Source organism: Nannobrachium achirus, assembly GCF_963921795.1.
Source record: "Nannobrachium achirus genome assembly, chromosome: 4".
In the NCBI taxonomy this organism is placed as follows: domain Eukaryota; kingdom Metazoa; phylum Chordata; class Actinopteri; order Myctophiformes; family Myctophidae; genus Nannobrachium; species Nannobrachium achirus.
Window position 1 is genome coordinate 53,761,362 of NC_137813.1, and position 11,588 is coordinate 53,772,949.

General features: G+C 43.6%; 1 protein-coding gene across 3 annotated transcripts in view; it reads left to right on the forward strand.

The window, feature by feature from the left end:
• Positions 1 to 11,588, forward strand: part of rbfox1 (RNA binding fox-1 homolog 1) — a gene marked incomplete at both ends in the record, with an annotated part of 479,064 nt that overhangs the window by 417,313 nt on the left and 50,163 nt on the right. For all 3 annotated transcript variants that reach the window (XM_080724053.1, XM_080724051.1, XM_080724052.1), the window contains 2 exons: positions 1,050 to 1,182; positions 11,399 to 11,438. In XM_080724053.1, coding sequence (XP_080580179.1) covers positions 1,050 to 1,182; positions 11,399 to 11,438 — 173 coding nt within the window. The remainder of the gene's footprint in view (positions 1 to 1,049; positions 1,183 to 11,398; positions 11,439 to 11,588) is intronic.

Here is an 11,588-nt window from a genome sequence, read left to right on the forward strand (position 1 = left end):
TCCAGCTGAAAAAAGAAAAACGTGCCCTTTCTATTAAGATTAATGATAAGTTAATAACAATACTAAGGCATATCCTACGCCTTCTACCGGTACTTAACTCGCGAGCGAGCCCTTTTCCCTCTTTCGTTGGTATAGTGACCTGCACCTTTATTGTTTTTCCCCCCCTTTCTTTTCCGTGATAGGTTTGAAATTAAGAACACCTGTGGTGGGCATTATCTCGTATAGATTCAACCGGCTTCCTGTGAAAAAGCTCTGGCGTATAATTATTGTTTTGTTCTTTTGTTTCGGTTCACGGTCAAATATTCTCCGAGATTAGATGAGACGAATAGGGCAGAGCTGAGGGGGAGATGAGACGGAGCTTTGTTGACCTTGAATGGGAAGTGCGGTGATTTCTGTAGCATTGTGTACTGTGTGAATGTACAGCAACAATGGAGGGAGGAATTGTCAAACTAATAATTGCTATTAACACTTTTTTTGTTGTTGTTTTCATTGAACATTGGAACATATAAATACAAATTATATTTTGTTTTGCGTCTTAGGCTTTGTAAACAAAAATGGAAGGGGGGTGGGGGGGTTATATATATATATTAATTTGGGGGTCCTTGACATGAAAACTACACTTTAAAAACGAGCCCCTTATTTGTACGGGGCTCACAATATTTGCAAGCGACTTTACAGAAAAACAAGCCCAAAGTCAATGATAATAAGCAAACCTGGCAAGATACTGACTGCTTCTGCCAAAGCCTAAATCCTTGAAATAAAAATATATATAGATATAGCAATTCTGCAAGCAATTCACTATTAAACACTTAACATTTCTCTTCACTGGGCTTGCCGAGTCTCAAAAGTATACTTCCAGCAGCAAGAAGGTGATTGGAATTGACCCATTACACGTTCTATAATAGCACAAAGGAGTACTATTTTCTGTGACATTGACATTGATTTCTTATCAAAGCGAGTGAAGCTAGCTAGCCAGCCCAACCACAACAACATCCTATAAACACGTCTCTTAACACTTTGTCTGTTTCTCTTCTTCTTCTCCTCTGCAGTACCAGGCTTCCCTTACCCAGCAGCCACTGCGGCGGCGGCCTACAGAGGGGCCCACCTACGAGGCAGAGGACGCACCGTTTACAACACGTTCAGGGCCGCCGCCCCTCCCCCACACATCCCTGCGTACGGAGGGTGAGCATCGGCCCTCAGTCTCTACTACAGTCAGGGGTGTCGCACAAAAAATCTGGGCCCTGAGTGTACAAGGATTCACTGCGTTGTTTTGTGCTTTAACTATCGAAAAATAGGAGATATACAAGCACTTGGTGCCGCGCTGTGAGCTTGTAGATCTGCTATTTTAAAAAAAATCTTGAAAATGTGTTTTTAAGTCATTGAAGGTTTTTTTTTTTTTTTTAAACTATATTTCTATGTTTCAAACTTCTTCATGTGAAGGACCCCCAAAGTGATATGTATTTGCACACATTTTCACGACTTTTCAAAAATGGCAGATCTACAAGCTCACAGCGTGGCACCGAGTGCCGCGCTGCGAGCTTGTAGATCTGCTATTTTTCAATAGCTAAAGTATAAAATAATTATGGCCCCCTCCACCTTGGGCCCTAGTAACTCAGTCCCACTCGGTCGTGTGAATTCACATCGTCATGTGTCTTCTGCAGGCCCCGGTCTGGGACCATAAGGTGGTTAATGGCTATTATAGGTGGCTGTTTTTGCAGAAACCAAATATTGGAAGAGCCAATCAGCGTCTCTCGATCACATGCAGAAGCTCACGTGACCCGGATGGTTTACCAGGCTATGGAAGGAAAGAAGCACTGGAGGCACACACTCCTTTTAAGGGCCTTTATTTATTCACAGAGTGCAGGGAAAGGGTATGTGACAACCAGTGGTGGAAAGTAACTAAGTACATTTACTAAAGTACTCTACTTAAGTACAATGTTGAGGTATCTGACTGTACTTTACTTGAGTATTTCCAATGTACAATCATTTTACTTCTACTCCACTACATCTGGGATCCAAATGTTACACTTTTACTCCACTACGGTTATTTGAAAACTTTAGTTACTATCGGTAGTTACTTTGCAGCTATAAATTATAACATTATTATAAAACATAATGTAAACCACTTTTAACTATGTTTTTTACCTTGGCTATTTGAAAATAGCCGATCTACAAGCTCACATTTTGTACTTTTACTTTTGGTACTTTAAGTACGTATTGATGCCAATACTTTTATACTTTTACTCAAGTAAATGTTGAATTTTGTACTTCTACTTGTATTTCTATATTGCAGTATTGATACTTTTACTTAAGTAAAACATTTGAGTACTCTTGTCACGTACCTTTTACATGCACACCATGTAAATAAAAAAGGCTCTAAATCTTCCTTCATACTTCAATAAGTCTCTCTCTCTCTCTCTCTCTCTCTCTCTCTCTCTCTCTCTCTCTCTCTCTCTGTATAAGTGGTGCATTACAGTGATGTGGTAGAATAGAAGGGGAGGGGGGAGTGGGTGGGTCAACAGAGCAGTGCATGCCTAGCCTTGCCTAACCACAACAATGACCCCTCCCCCCACACACACACGGCTCACCGCAGCATGCAAAAAAAATCGACCAATGGGCATGCCTGGAAGACGTGCACCCCTTTGCTCGGACTTGTGGGAAATGTTGTTTTTCTTGGCCTTTGTTGTAACCGCGGGGCTTTTGGAGCCAACGAACACGTGCATGGAAACGATTGGGAAGGGGGTATTAGGAGAGTTCTTTAAAGAGGTGGTGCCATAGTTTTGTACTTTTTCTGTTTTTCATGTGTCTAGGAGGTTGAAAGTACTTCATTAGACTGATTAGATTGGTTTTTATGAGCAATTATTTATTCTCTTGGTATTTGTTTGTTTTCTCTTGGAGGCTGCCACCTTGTGGTCTAAAGTGTCAGTTAAAAAACACACATAGCCTACTAAGTATGTCACAGTATCAACTCCTCCCCTAATTACCATTCACCCAACACTGTGGGGTGTGGCTAACTTCAGCTGGGTCACCACCCACCATGATATCCATGCATACTTAACTCTTATACTGCTTTGGATGTTCCCGTTCGCCCCAATTCTCGAGGTCGCGCCGCGCCAATACGGCCGTTCGTTCGTTTACCTTGTTGATGTCCGTAAGCTGATGAGGGGTCGCGCCGCCGTGTACTGTAATCACATTGTCCGCAGTGATGGTCTTAAAAATCCATTATGCGTTAACATCAACGGAGACCAATTCTCTTCCGTGTTGATTTTCTCTGGCCCTGAGGCTCTGTGGCCAGAGACTGCTCTCAATGTATGGCAAGCCATGCTGGCCAAATTCACATTAATTCTTGCATGACGCCGCCCTCTGCTGCCTGGTCTGCGAAAGTGCAGACCAGGCACTTAAAAAAGAAAAAAAAAAAAAAAAAAGTCTATCTATCTACTATAACGTCGCAAAGGTAAGCCGCTTTTTGATGGCACCAGACCCAACTTTTCGGAAAAAATCTTCCTCCTAGTATAATCATAATACCTGATAATCATGTTTTAGAGGGGGGGGGGGGAAATCTTGGCACCACCTCTTTAACAAACCCACCTAACCCCACCCCAACCAACACCACCCCCCCCCCCTTTTTTTTGTCCTGTTGCCAAAAAAAACACACATGAACCCGCATAGCCCCCCTTCAGACCTCTACGGGTCTGCAACCATTGAGAGCGGTGTCCATTCGTTTTCCGTTTGTGCCTTAAAATAGCATAGAAAAGTAAAAGTGCAAAATGTTTGAAAATAGCAGATCTACAAGCTCACAACGCGTCCCGATGCGACGCGTTGTGCGCTTGTAGATCGGCTATTTTCAAATAGCCTAGGTATGATGCCTGGGAGATGAACCAGGGTTGAGCTGTTCACAGCGTGGGTGGACCTTCATCTCCATGACAACCGTTTGTCTCCTACTTTCTTTCTTCTTCTTTTCTTTATCGGGCAGAAACCTTGTTTCTTCATATTTCAACGTACCTGTACATTTTTTAATCCCACGATTTTGCAACCCATTTTTCACCCAGCTTCCCCGGTTTGGACGTAGCACGTGCAAGGAACACGTTATTCCAACCAGTTCCATTCCCCTCCATCAGGCTGGTCAGGGGGAGGCATTGTAGAGCAGGGACGTGCTGGCCATTGGGAAAAGCGGGACAACTCCCGAACGGCCGGTTCATTCCCGGCCGGTCCAGGCCGGCCATTAGGAAAAAAATAAAAATAAAATGTCGGCCTTCGTTCCATTTTGGAGGCTGGGCGGCCATAAAAGTAAATCGTCTCTGTCGGGCAGAAACCTCGTATCTCCAAGTTTCAAATGTATACATTTTTTCGCAAAGCCCTGCTTCATCATACAAGGCTGTTGCACAAAAGTAGTGAAAACAGCAGATCTACAAGCTACAAGCTACAGATCTATTTTTAAAATGATAAATACAAAACAAACGGTTTTGGACATACAAGGTTTCCACCCGACAATGACGAAATATAACTCATGTAATTGGCCAACTGGCTTGTCACTTGTCATGATCTGAAATGGCAAATCTTTGAGTAGCAGCAGCGCTATAGAGAGAGATCTCTCTCTATAGCGCGCAATGAGGGCCTCTCCAACTCTTTTTCCCGGGCTGAATCAGGGGCCCAGCACGTCCATGTTATAGAGACCAGGATTAATGCATGTTTTTTTGTGAGGGTATCTACCCTAGTAGACACAGAGAGAACATGCAAACTCCACACATATTTCAACTTTTGAACTTTTTTTCTGTTACGATGCCATAGTATCCTACTTTAAAATGAGTGCTCTTCCCTCACCCCTTCCTGCCATGGCCATTGGCAGATGTAGATAGGTGTTTTTTTTTCTCTTTTATTTTTTGGACGCATGCCGGTCCTGATGCCGGTCTGGACAGAGACAGATATGCGCTACAGATTGTACTTTCATTAACGCGGACCGGCGCCACCCGTTAATTGCCCTTTCTTTGCGACGAGTCGTATACGAGTGAATTATTAATGTTCTTGTGGGATGTATTTTTTACGTGCGTGCATGCGTGTGCGTGCATGCGTGTGCGTGCGTGCGTGTTTGTGTACTTGTATACCCGTGAGCACCAAATGTCCCCAAAAGTAGTAGAATTTGAGAAACAGACGTTGTTGAGGACAACTTTCCTGGCCAACTTCAAAATGAAAACCCAGCCAACCTTCAGGCAGGGTGTGCGTGCGTGCGTGCATGCGTGTGTGTGTGCATGCGTGCGTGCGCATGCACTATTATTACTTGTTGTGAGGGCCCTATGTCCCCAATGTTTCGCTGGTCCTCATATTAAAAGATTTTGGTGTTATGGTGGTGAAACAGGGATGTGCTGGGCCCCTGATTCAGCCCGGGAAAAAGAGTTGGAGAGGCCCTCATTGCGCGCTATAGAGAGAGATCTCTCTATAGCGCTGCTGCTACTCAAAGATTTGCCATTTCAGATCATGACAAGTGACAAGCCAGTGGGCCAATTACATGAGTTATATTTCGTCGTTGTCGGGTGGAAACCTTGTATGTCCAAAACCGTTTGTTTTGTATTTATCATTTTAAAAATGATTTAAACTAGTGAAAACAGCCGATCTTACTGATGCGCGGGGTCAACCCGGTGCCCCCACCCGCCCGCCAACCCGCCCGCATGCGGGTGGGTGGGTCGAGGTTTTCAGACTCAATTGGCTGGCGGCGGGCGGGCGGGTTATCACCACTCTCATGTGCAAAAAATAAATAAGAATAATCACCTGTTCTTATTTGCCTTTTATTCTAAATAAGAGTAGGCCTATAAGAATAAGAATACAACCTTTGAATACGAGCACGAGCGAGCGAGTTTTAAAATGCGCCAGAGAGGAGCGAGGTTTCTCCTCTGCTCTTTGGTGCGAGGACCGTCCCAATTCCGCTCCTGTTGGGCCCGCGAACCACATTTTGCCAACATTTGACACAACATGAGCACAGCAGAGAAGATGCACAAAAAATTCAGCGCGTGTCGCTGATCAGGATTTCACTTATATGTCTCTGTCATCCACACAAGTCTGTTTATAAATACTTTGTGTCGGTTAAGTTATATAAGCCAGTCAACGGATACGATTTGAAACACAACTTTCGCATGTGAGACGGATTTTTTTGACTGAATGAACCAACCACGCTCACCTCGAGACTCCAGTCGCTCCCATGCATCTCTCCAATCTGGTGATTAATCAATAACCAACAGGATTTAATATTGTCTGTCTTTTGCTGTCTGTTTAAAGTGCGAGCTAGGCGCTGTATAAATATGATTGACATAAAACCTGAAACGCCATTCTTACCCCGACGATGCCCCAGAGAGATTTTAGGCTAAACCCCAATTTGAACAACACGTTTGTTTATTTAGCCCATGACAATATTGTGCTACTGTAAACCTTTCTGCGACTTTGGGTACTTAGAAGAGCCATATATAAAGATGAGCTATTGTGGAGATGATATACCATCTTTTTTTTAAATGCGGGTTGCGGGGCGGGCGGATTCGTTGATTTATATATTGTCCTGCGGCGCGGGCGCGGGCGGGTTACGTTCCGTGCGGGCTATGGGCGGTGCGGGTTATGAAAAAAACCTGACCCGCGCATCACTAGCTTGTAGATCTGCTGTTTTCACTACTTTTGTGCAACGGCCTTGTATGATGAACCAGGGCTTTGTGGAAAAAAATTACACATTTGAAACTTGGAGATAGGAGGTTTCTGCCCGACAGTGATGATTTACTTTGTTGGCCGCCCAGCCCCCAAAATGGAATGAAAGCCGACATATTATTTAGATTTTTTCCTAATGGGCAACCTGGACCGGCCGGGAATGAACCGGCCGTTCGGGAGTTGTCCTGCTTTTCCCAATGGCCAGCACGTCCCTGTGGTGAAACAACAATGTGTCCGTGGCGAGACTTGGCCTTGACCGTGGCAAATTCTAGATTTAGTGTTACATAACATTATAATGTTCATATTTCGACCATAAGACCCCATTACTGAACATAATTCTTCAGAATATACAGTATATGACACTGATTTGCTATTACACTATGGCACATTAGGAGCCCCGCCAGTACTAGCAGTTCTCAAACGTTTTATTTTCAAGGACCCCCACCTAACTTTGAGAGTGTACAAATGGAACCAAATGGACCCGTAAGGGATCCATTTGTACACTCTCAAAGTTACAGGCCCGTAATGGCCATTCAGGGCTCTTTATGAGGTTGTCCATTCATTTTGTACGATATGTCCATGGCAAAAATATTATTTTGTCAAAAATGTCCACCACAAGCCCAGCATGGCGATGACCCCTGATTCTTATTCATACTTAGATGCTCATCAATGTTATGCATGACAAATGGCAGATCTACAAGCTCACAGCATGTCGCACAGCACACCTTGTGAGCTTGTATAGCCTACTGCAGATCAGCTGTTTTCGGCTTTAGAGTTGTGGTTGAAAACCAGTGGTGGAAGAAGTATTCACATTTTGTTAATTGAGTTACAAATTACAAAATTTGATTTACAAATCTTCTGAAATTATATGTTTAGATATGCAAATTAGGCATTATATGCACTGATAATGCCCAATTTGCATACTTTTCAGGTACATAAATCTGAAGATTGGATAATGCCCGGTTCAAAACTATTGTTTCCTTTTCTTGACATATTAGAGACAAAATAAATTACAGAGGGGATTTTAGGTATCTCTTTTTATCACTCCATAAATCATAAAATAGTGTCAACAGGCATAAAAAAAAAAGAAAAAAAAATTTGTGCCATGTTTTTAGGAATAGAATGTGATGTAAATCAGGCTGTGAATGATATATCAACAAACCCCTCTGTAAAAATCTTCAGGATATAGATGAGAATAAAACTGGAAGGTTTGGTGTATGTGGGTGCAACTGAAGTGGAGATTTATATACCTTGAGAAAACAGCCTTTAAAGATCAGACACACCCCATCCTATACAAACCAATTGTTCAAACTCCATTTTAATCATGTTAGAGTCATCAAAAACACCTGTCCTCGGTTCTGGTGACTCATACTGCCCTCCTAATATGTGAAGGGGCCATGTTTCTTTGATTAATCTTTTATTTATTTTTTATTGTCTATATATATATATATATATATATATTTTATTAAAAAATTATGAAAACAAATGCTGTTAACTCGGCACCTTCACGTATGAAATTAACATCTATATGTGTATTTTGAACGTTTATTTTGCATTAGTTTGAAAGAAGACATGTTTAGGAGGCAAAATAGTAAAAAATCTCAAATTTAAAAATTTTGAATTTTTACATTTACATGTTACCACAAAAATACTCATCTTTAGCAGAAGGTCCCATTTCACACATTTTCAAATGTATAAAATTAATAATCAGCCCGCTAAAAGCTAAAGTGTAATAAGTAATAAGCGACTAAAGTTTTCAAATAATTGTAGTATCTGTATCTGAGATATAGAGGAGTAAAGGTAAAAAAGAAAAAAAGATTGGAAATACTCAATAAAGTACTTGAGTACATGTTGGCCTACTTAGTTACTTTGAACCACTGCTCACAACAATAGTAATATGAGTGTGTGAGTGCGTGTGTGAGTGCGTGCGTGAGTGCGTGTACGTGCGTGGGTGTGCGCGGCTGCGCGCGTGCGAGCGTTCATTAACACGGTTCATTTTCCCATCTTCGCGGGGAGCTGACATGACAACCTATCAATAAGCCGATACATGCAATCATCTGACCGCTCGTGTCAGCCTTGTGTACATGTATGTGTGCATTGAGTGAGTGTGTGTTTATGTACTTGCGTGCATGCATGACGTTGTGTGTGCATGTGTGCACGCGTGCGTGTGCGTGTGTGCGTGAGTGTGTGTGTGCGTGCGTGTGTTTCACCGCCCGACGGTCACACGGTACGCGGTGTAATGACTCCGGCGGGAGAGCAGCGCTCTGACATTTTAGACGTTATTGATTATCAAAGATAGCACAAATGGCCTGAAAACACTCTAATTGCCAGCGAGATTGGAAGCGCCAGAGAGAGAGAGAGAGAGGAGAGGAACGCGTAAGTCTTTCTCTCTCTCTCTCTCTCTCTCTCTCTCTCCGCCTCGGCCCGGCTCGCTCCGCGCCTTCTCAGAGGAGCCCTTAACGTAAAGCCCAGGGGTCCGCCACAATGCCCGCCGCAAAATGCCACGCTGGAAAATACAAGCCCTTTTGTCGAGAGTTCAATCAAAGCTGCTCTGTCTCCCCAGCCTCCCTCTCGCTCCGTGTGTGTGTGTGCGTGTGTGTGTGTGTGTGTGTGTGTGTGTGTGTGTGTGTGTGTGTGTGTGTGTGTGTGCGCGTGTGTGTGTGTGTGTGTGTGTGTGTGTGTGTGTGCGTGCGTGCGTGCGTGCGTGCGTGCGTGCGTGCGTGCGTGCGTGCGTGCGTGCGCGTGTGTCTCTCTGTCTCTGGCACACATGGACACATGCTGTCTTTTAAAAACACTTGAACCCTATGGCATTCCCTATTCTCGGGCGAATGTATAGCAGATATACAAGCTCACAAGGGCTGTAGGGTTTTATTCATATTTTTATTCTACAAATGGATTTAGTATTAAGCATTAACTAGAGCTTGTGACTGAGTAATAATAACGACACCTGATCTATTGGAATGTGGGTCCTTTTTTACCCCCTGAAAACATTTCTTTTTTGTTTGTTTGTTCTGTCGCATCGTGATATCGTCTCTGTCGGGTGGAAAACTCATGTGTCCAAAACGGTTACAGCAGGGATCTTCAACGTTTTCAGGCCAAGGACCCCTTAGTTGAGAGAGAGATGAAGCAGGGACCCCCACAACCGTATCATAGATTCCATATAGTTTCATCGTTTGACAGCACAATCATCAGTGTATTTTGGATTCATGTCAATTTGTGTTTTAAGATATTTAACCAGTTGAACTCTTAATAAAATTGACTTAAATAAACGTAATAAACTTTCATTCTGTACTTATTCTGCTCTTTTTCCCCTCTACACCAAACCTCTTTGCCGAAAATAACCGATCACACCGCGAGGCGTTGTGAGCTTGTAGATCTAGAGTTCAAGTGGTTAATATAAAAAAAGGGGAAAAAAGGTTCTATCACTCAGTTTCGGAGGACCCCCTGTAGTAACTCTGAGGACCCCCTGTTGAAGACCTCTGTGTTACAGGGTTCCAATTCATAAATAGCAAACGTAGCAGATCTACAAGCTCGAAATGTGTGGATTCTGGTGCTTTGGTGAGTGTGACGCTGCAGTATGATCAAGAGTAGTGTGATCTAGTATAGTGTGTTGTAAATACGTAAGTGTGGAGATACGAGGTTTCTGCAGCGGCGTCAATTGGGTATGGCAAGGTATGGCAGCTGCCAGCTGCCATACCTTGGCTACGGGGGAAAAAAATCAAATGTGAATTCATCATGCCTGTTGCTAAGGTGTCTTGCAAGACACCAGTCATGTTGCCATACCATACAACACCAGAGGCAGCGCCACAGATCACTTTCAACCCAGAGTCAAAACCAACAAAGGGTCAAACTCTTTTTTCTGCTATACCACCAAAATGTGGAAAGCCTTACCGAAGGCCATAAAGGAGTGTGGATCACTAGCATCCTTTAAAATTGCCCTGAAAAACCACTTACAGGCAGCAGCCGTTCGCAACTGGTAAAAAATGAACCTAGCCCAACCCTACCCTCCCCTGCCCCTTCTTTGTATATACTGTTTGTTTTAGACTTACTGTCTTTTTTTTGTTTTTCTTTACATATCTACTGCATAGTACTGTGTTCTATTTGTCTGTCATTCAATGTTATATGAGATACTTCAATGGTTTCCAGTGGAAATAAGCTTAGTCTTTTCATGGATCTCCTTTTAGTAGACCTTGTACCAGTGAACTGTACCGTCATGAAACTGTACCTTTTCCTATGCAAACTTCTAATAAAGTCTTCAATCAATCAATCAATCAATCAAACCTTAGCTTTTTGCTGAACTGACGCCACTGGGTTTCTGCCCGACGGCAACGATATAGATCAGATCTGCTATTTCCGTGTGCGTCGTAAGAAGAAGTAGGGATGAAGCACTACCCATGTCCACTGAGATCAGCGGACGGCGGTGCGCGCCTGCTCGCAATAAACCCCGCCCACTCATTTGGCTTCGCCTCCCCCGATACCCCCCAACCCCTCGTTGTGTGGTGTGTTCTTTGGATTGGACTAACCTCTCTATCTCTCTCTCTCTCTCTCTCTCTCTCTCTCTCTCTCTCTCCGCGGAAACAAACAACAAAAACAACGGGGCGTTGGTAGTCGGCCAAGTTGCCGCCTGCATGTGAACATGCACTAATATGGATGTTTTTTTGTTTGTTTTTTGTTCTGTCTGTCTGTCTGTTTGTTTGTGTTTTGCATCCCTCTGCAGTGTTGTTTACCAGGATGGATTTTATGGTGCAGATATTTATGTAAGTATTGATTGACTGGCATGCCCCGACGCATGCCCGACGCATGCTGCCCCGCCAGCCCCCCTCACCCCCATCCGTGGTCTGTTACCCTGTGGCGCTGCCTCGACGCACACTCACCCCCACCTCCACACACAAACTGTGCCTCAGAAT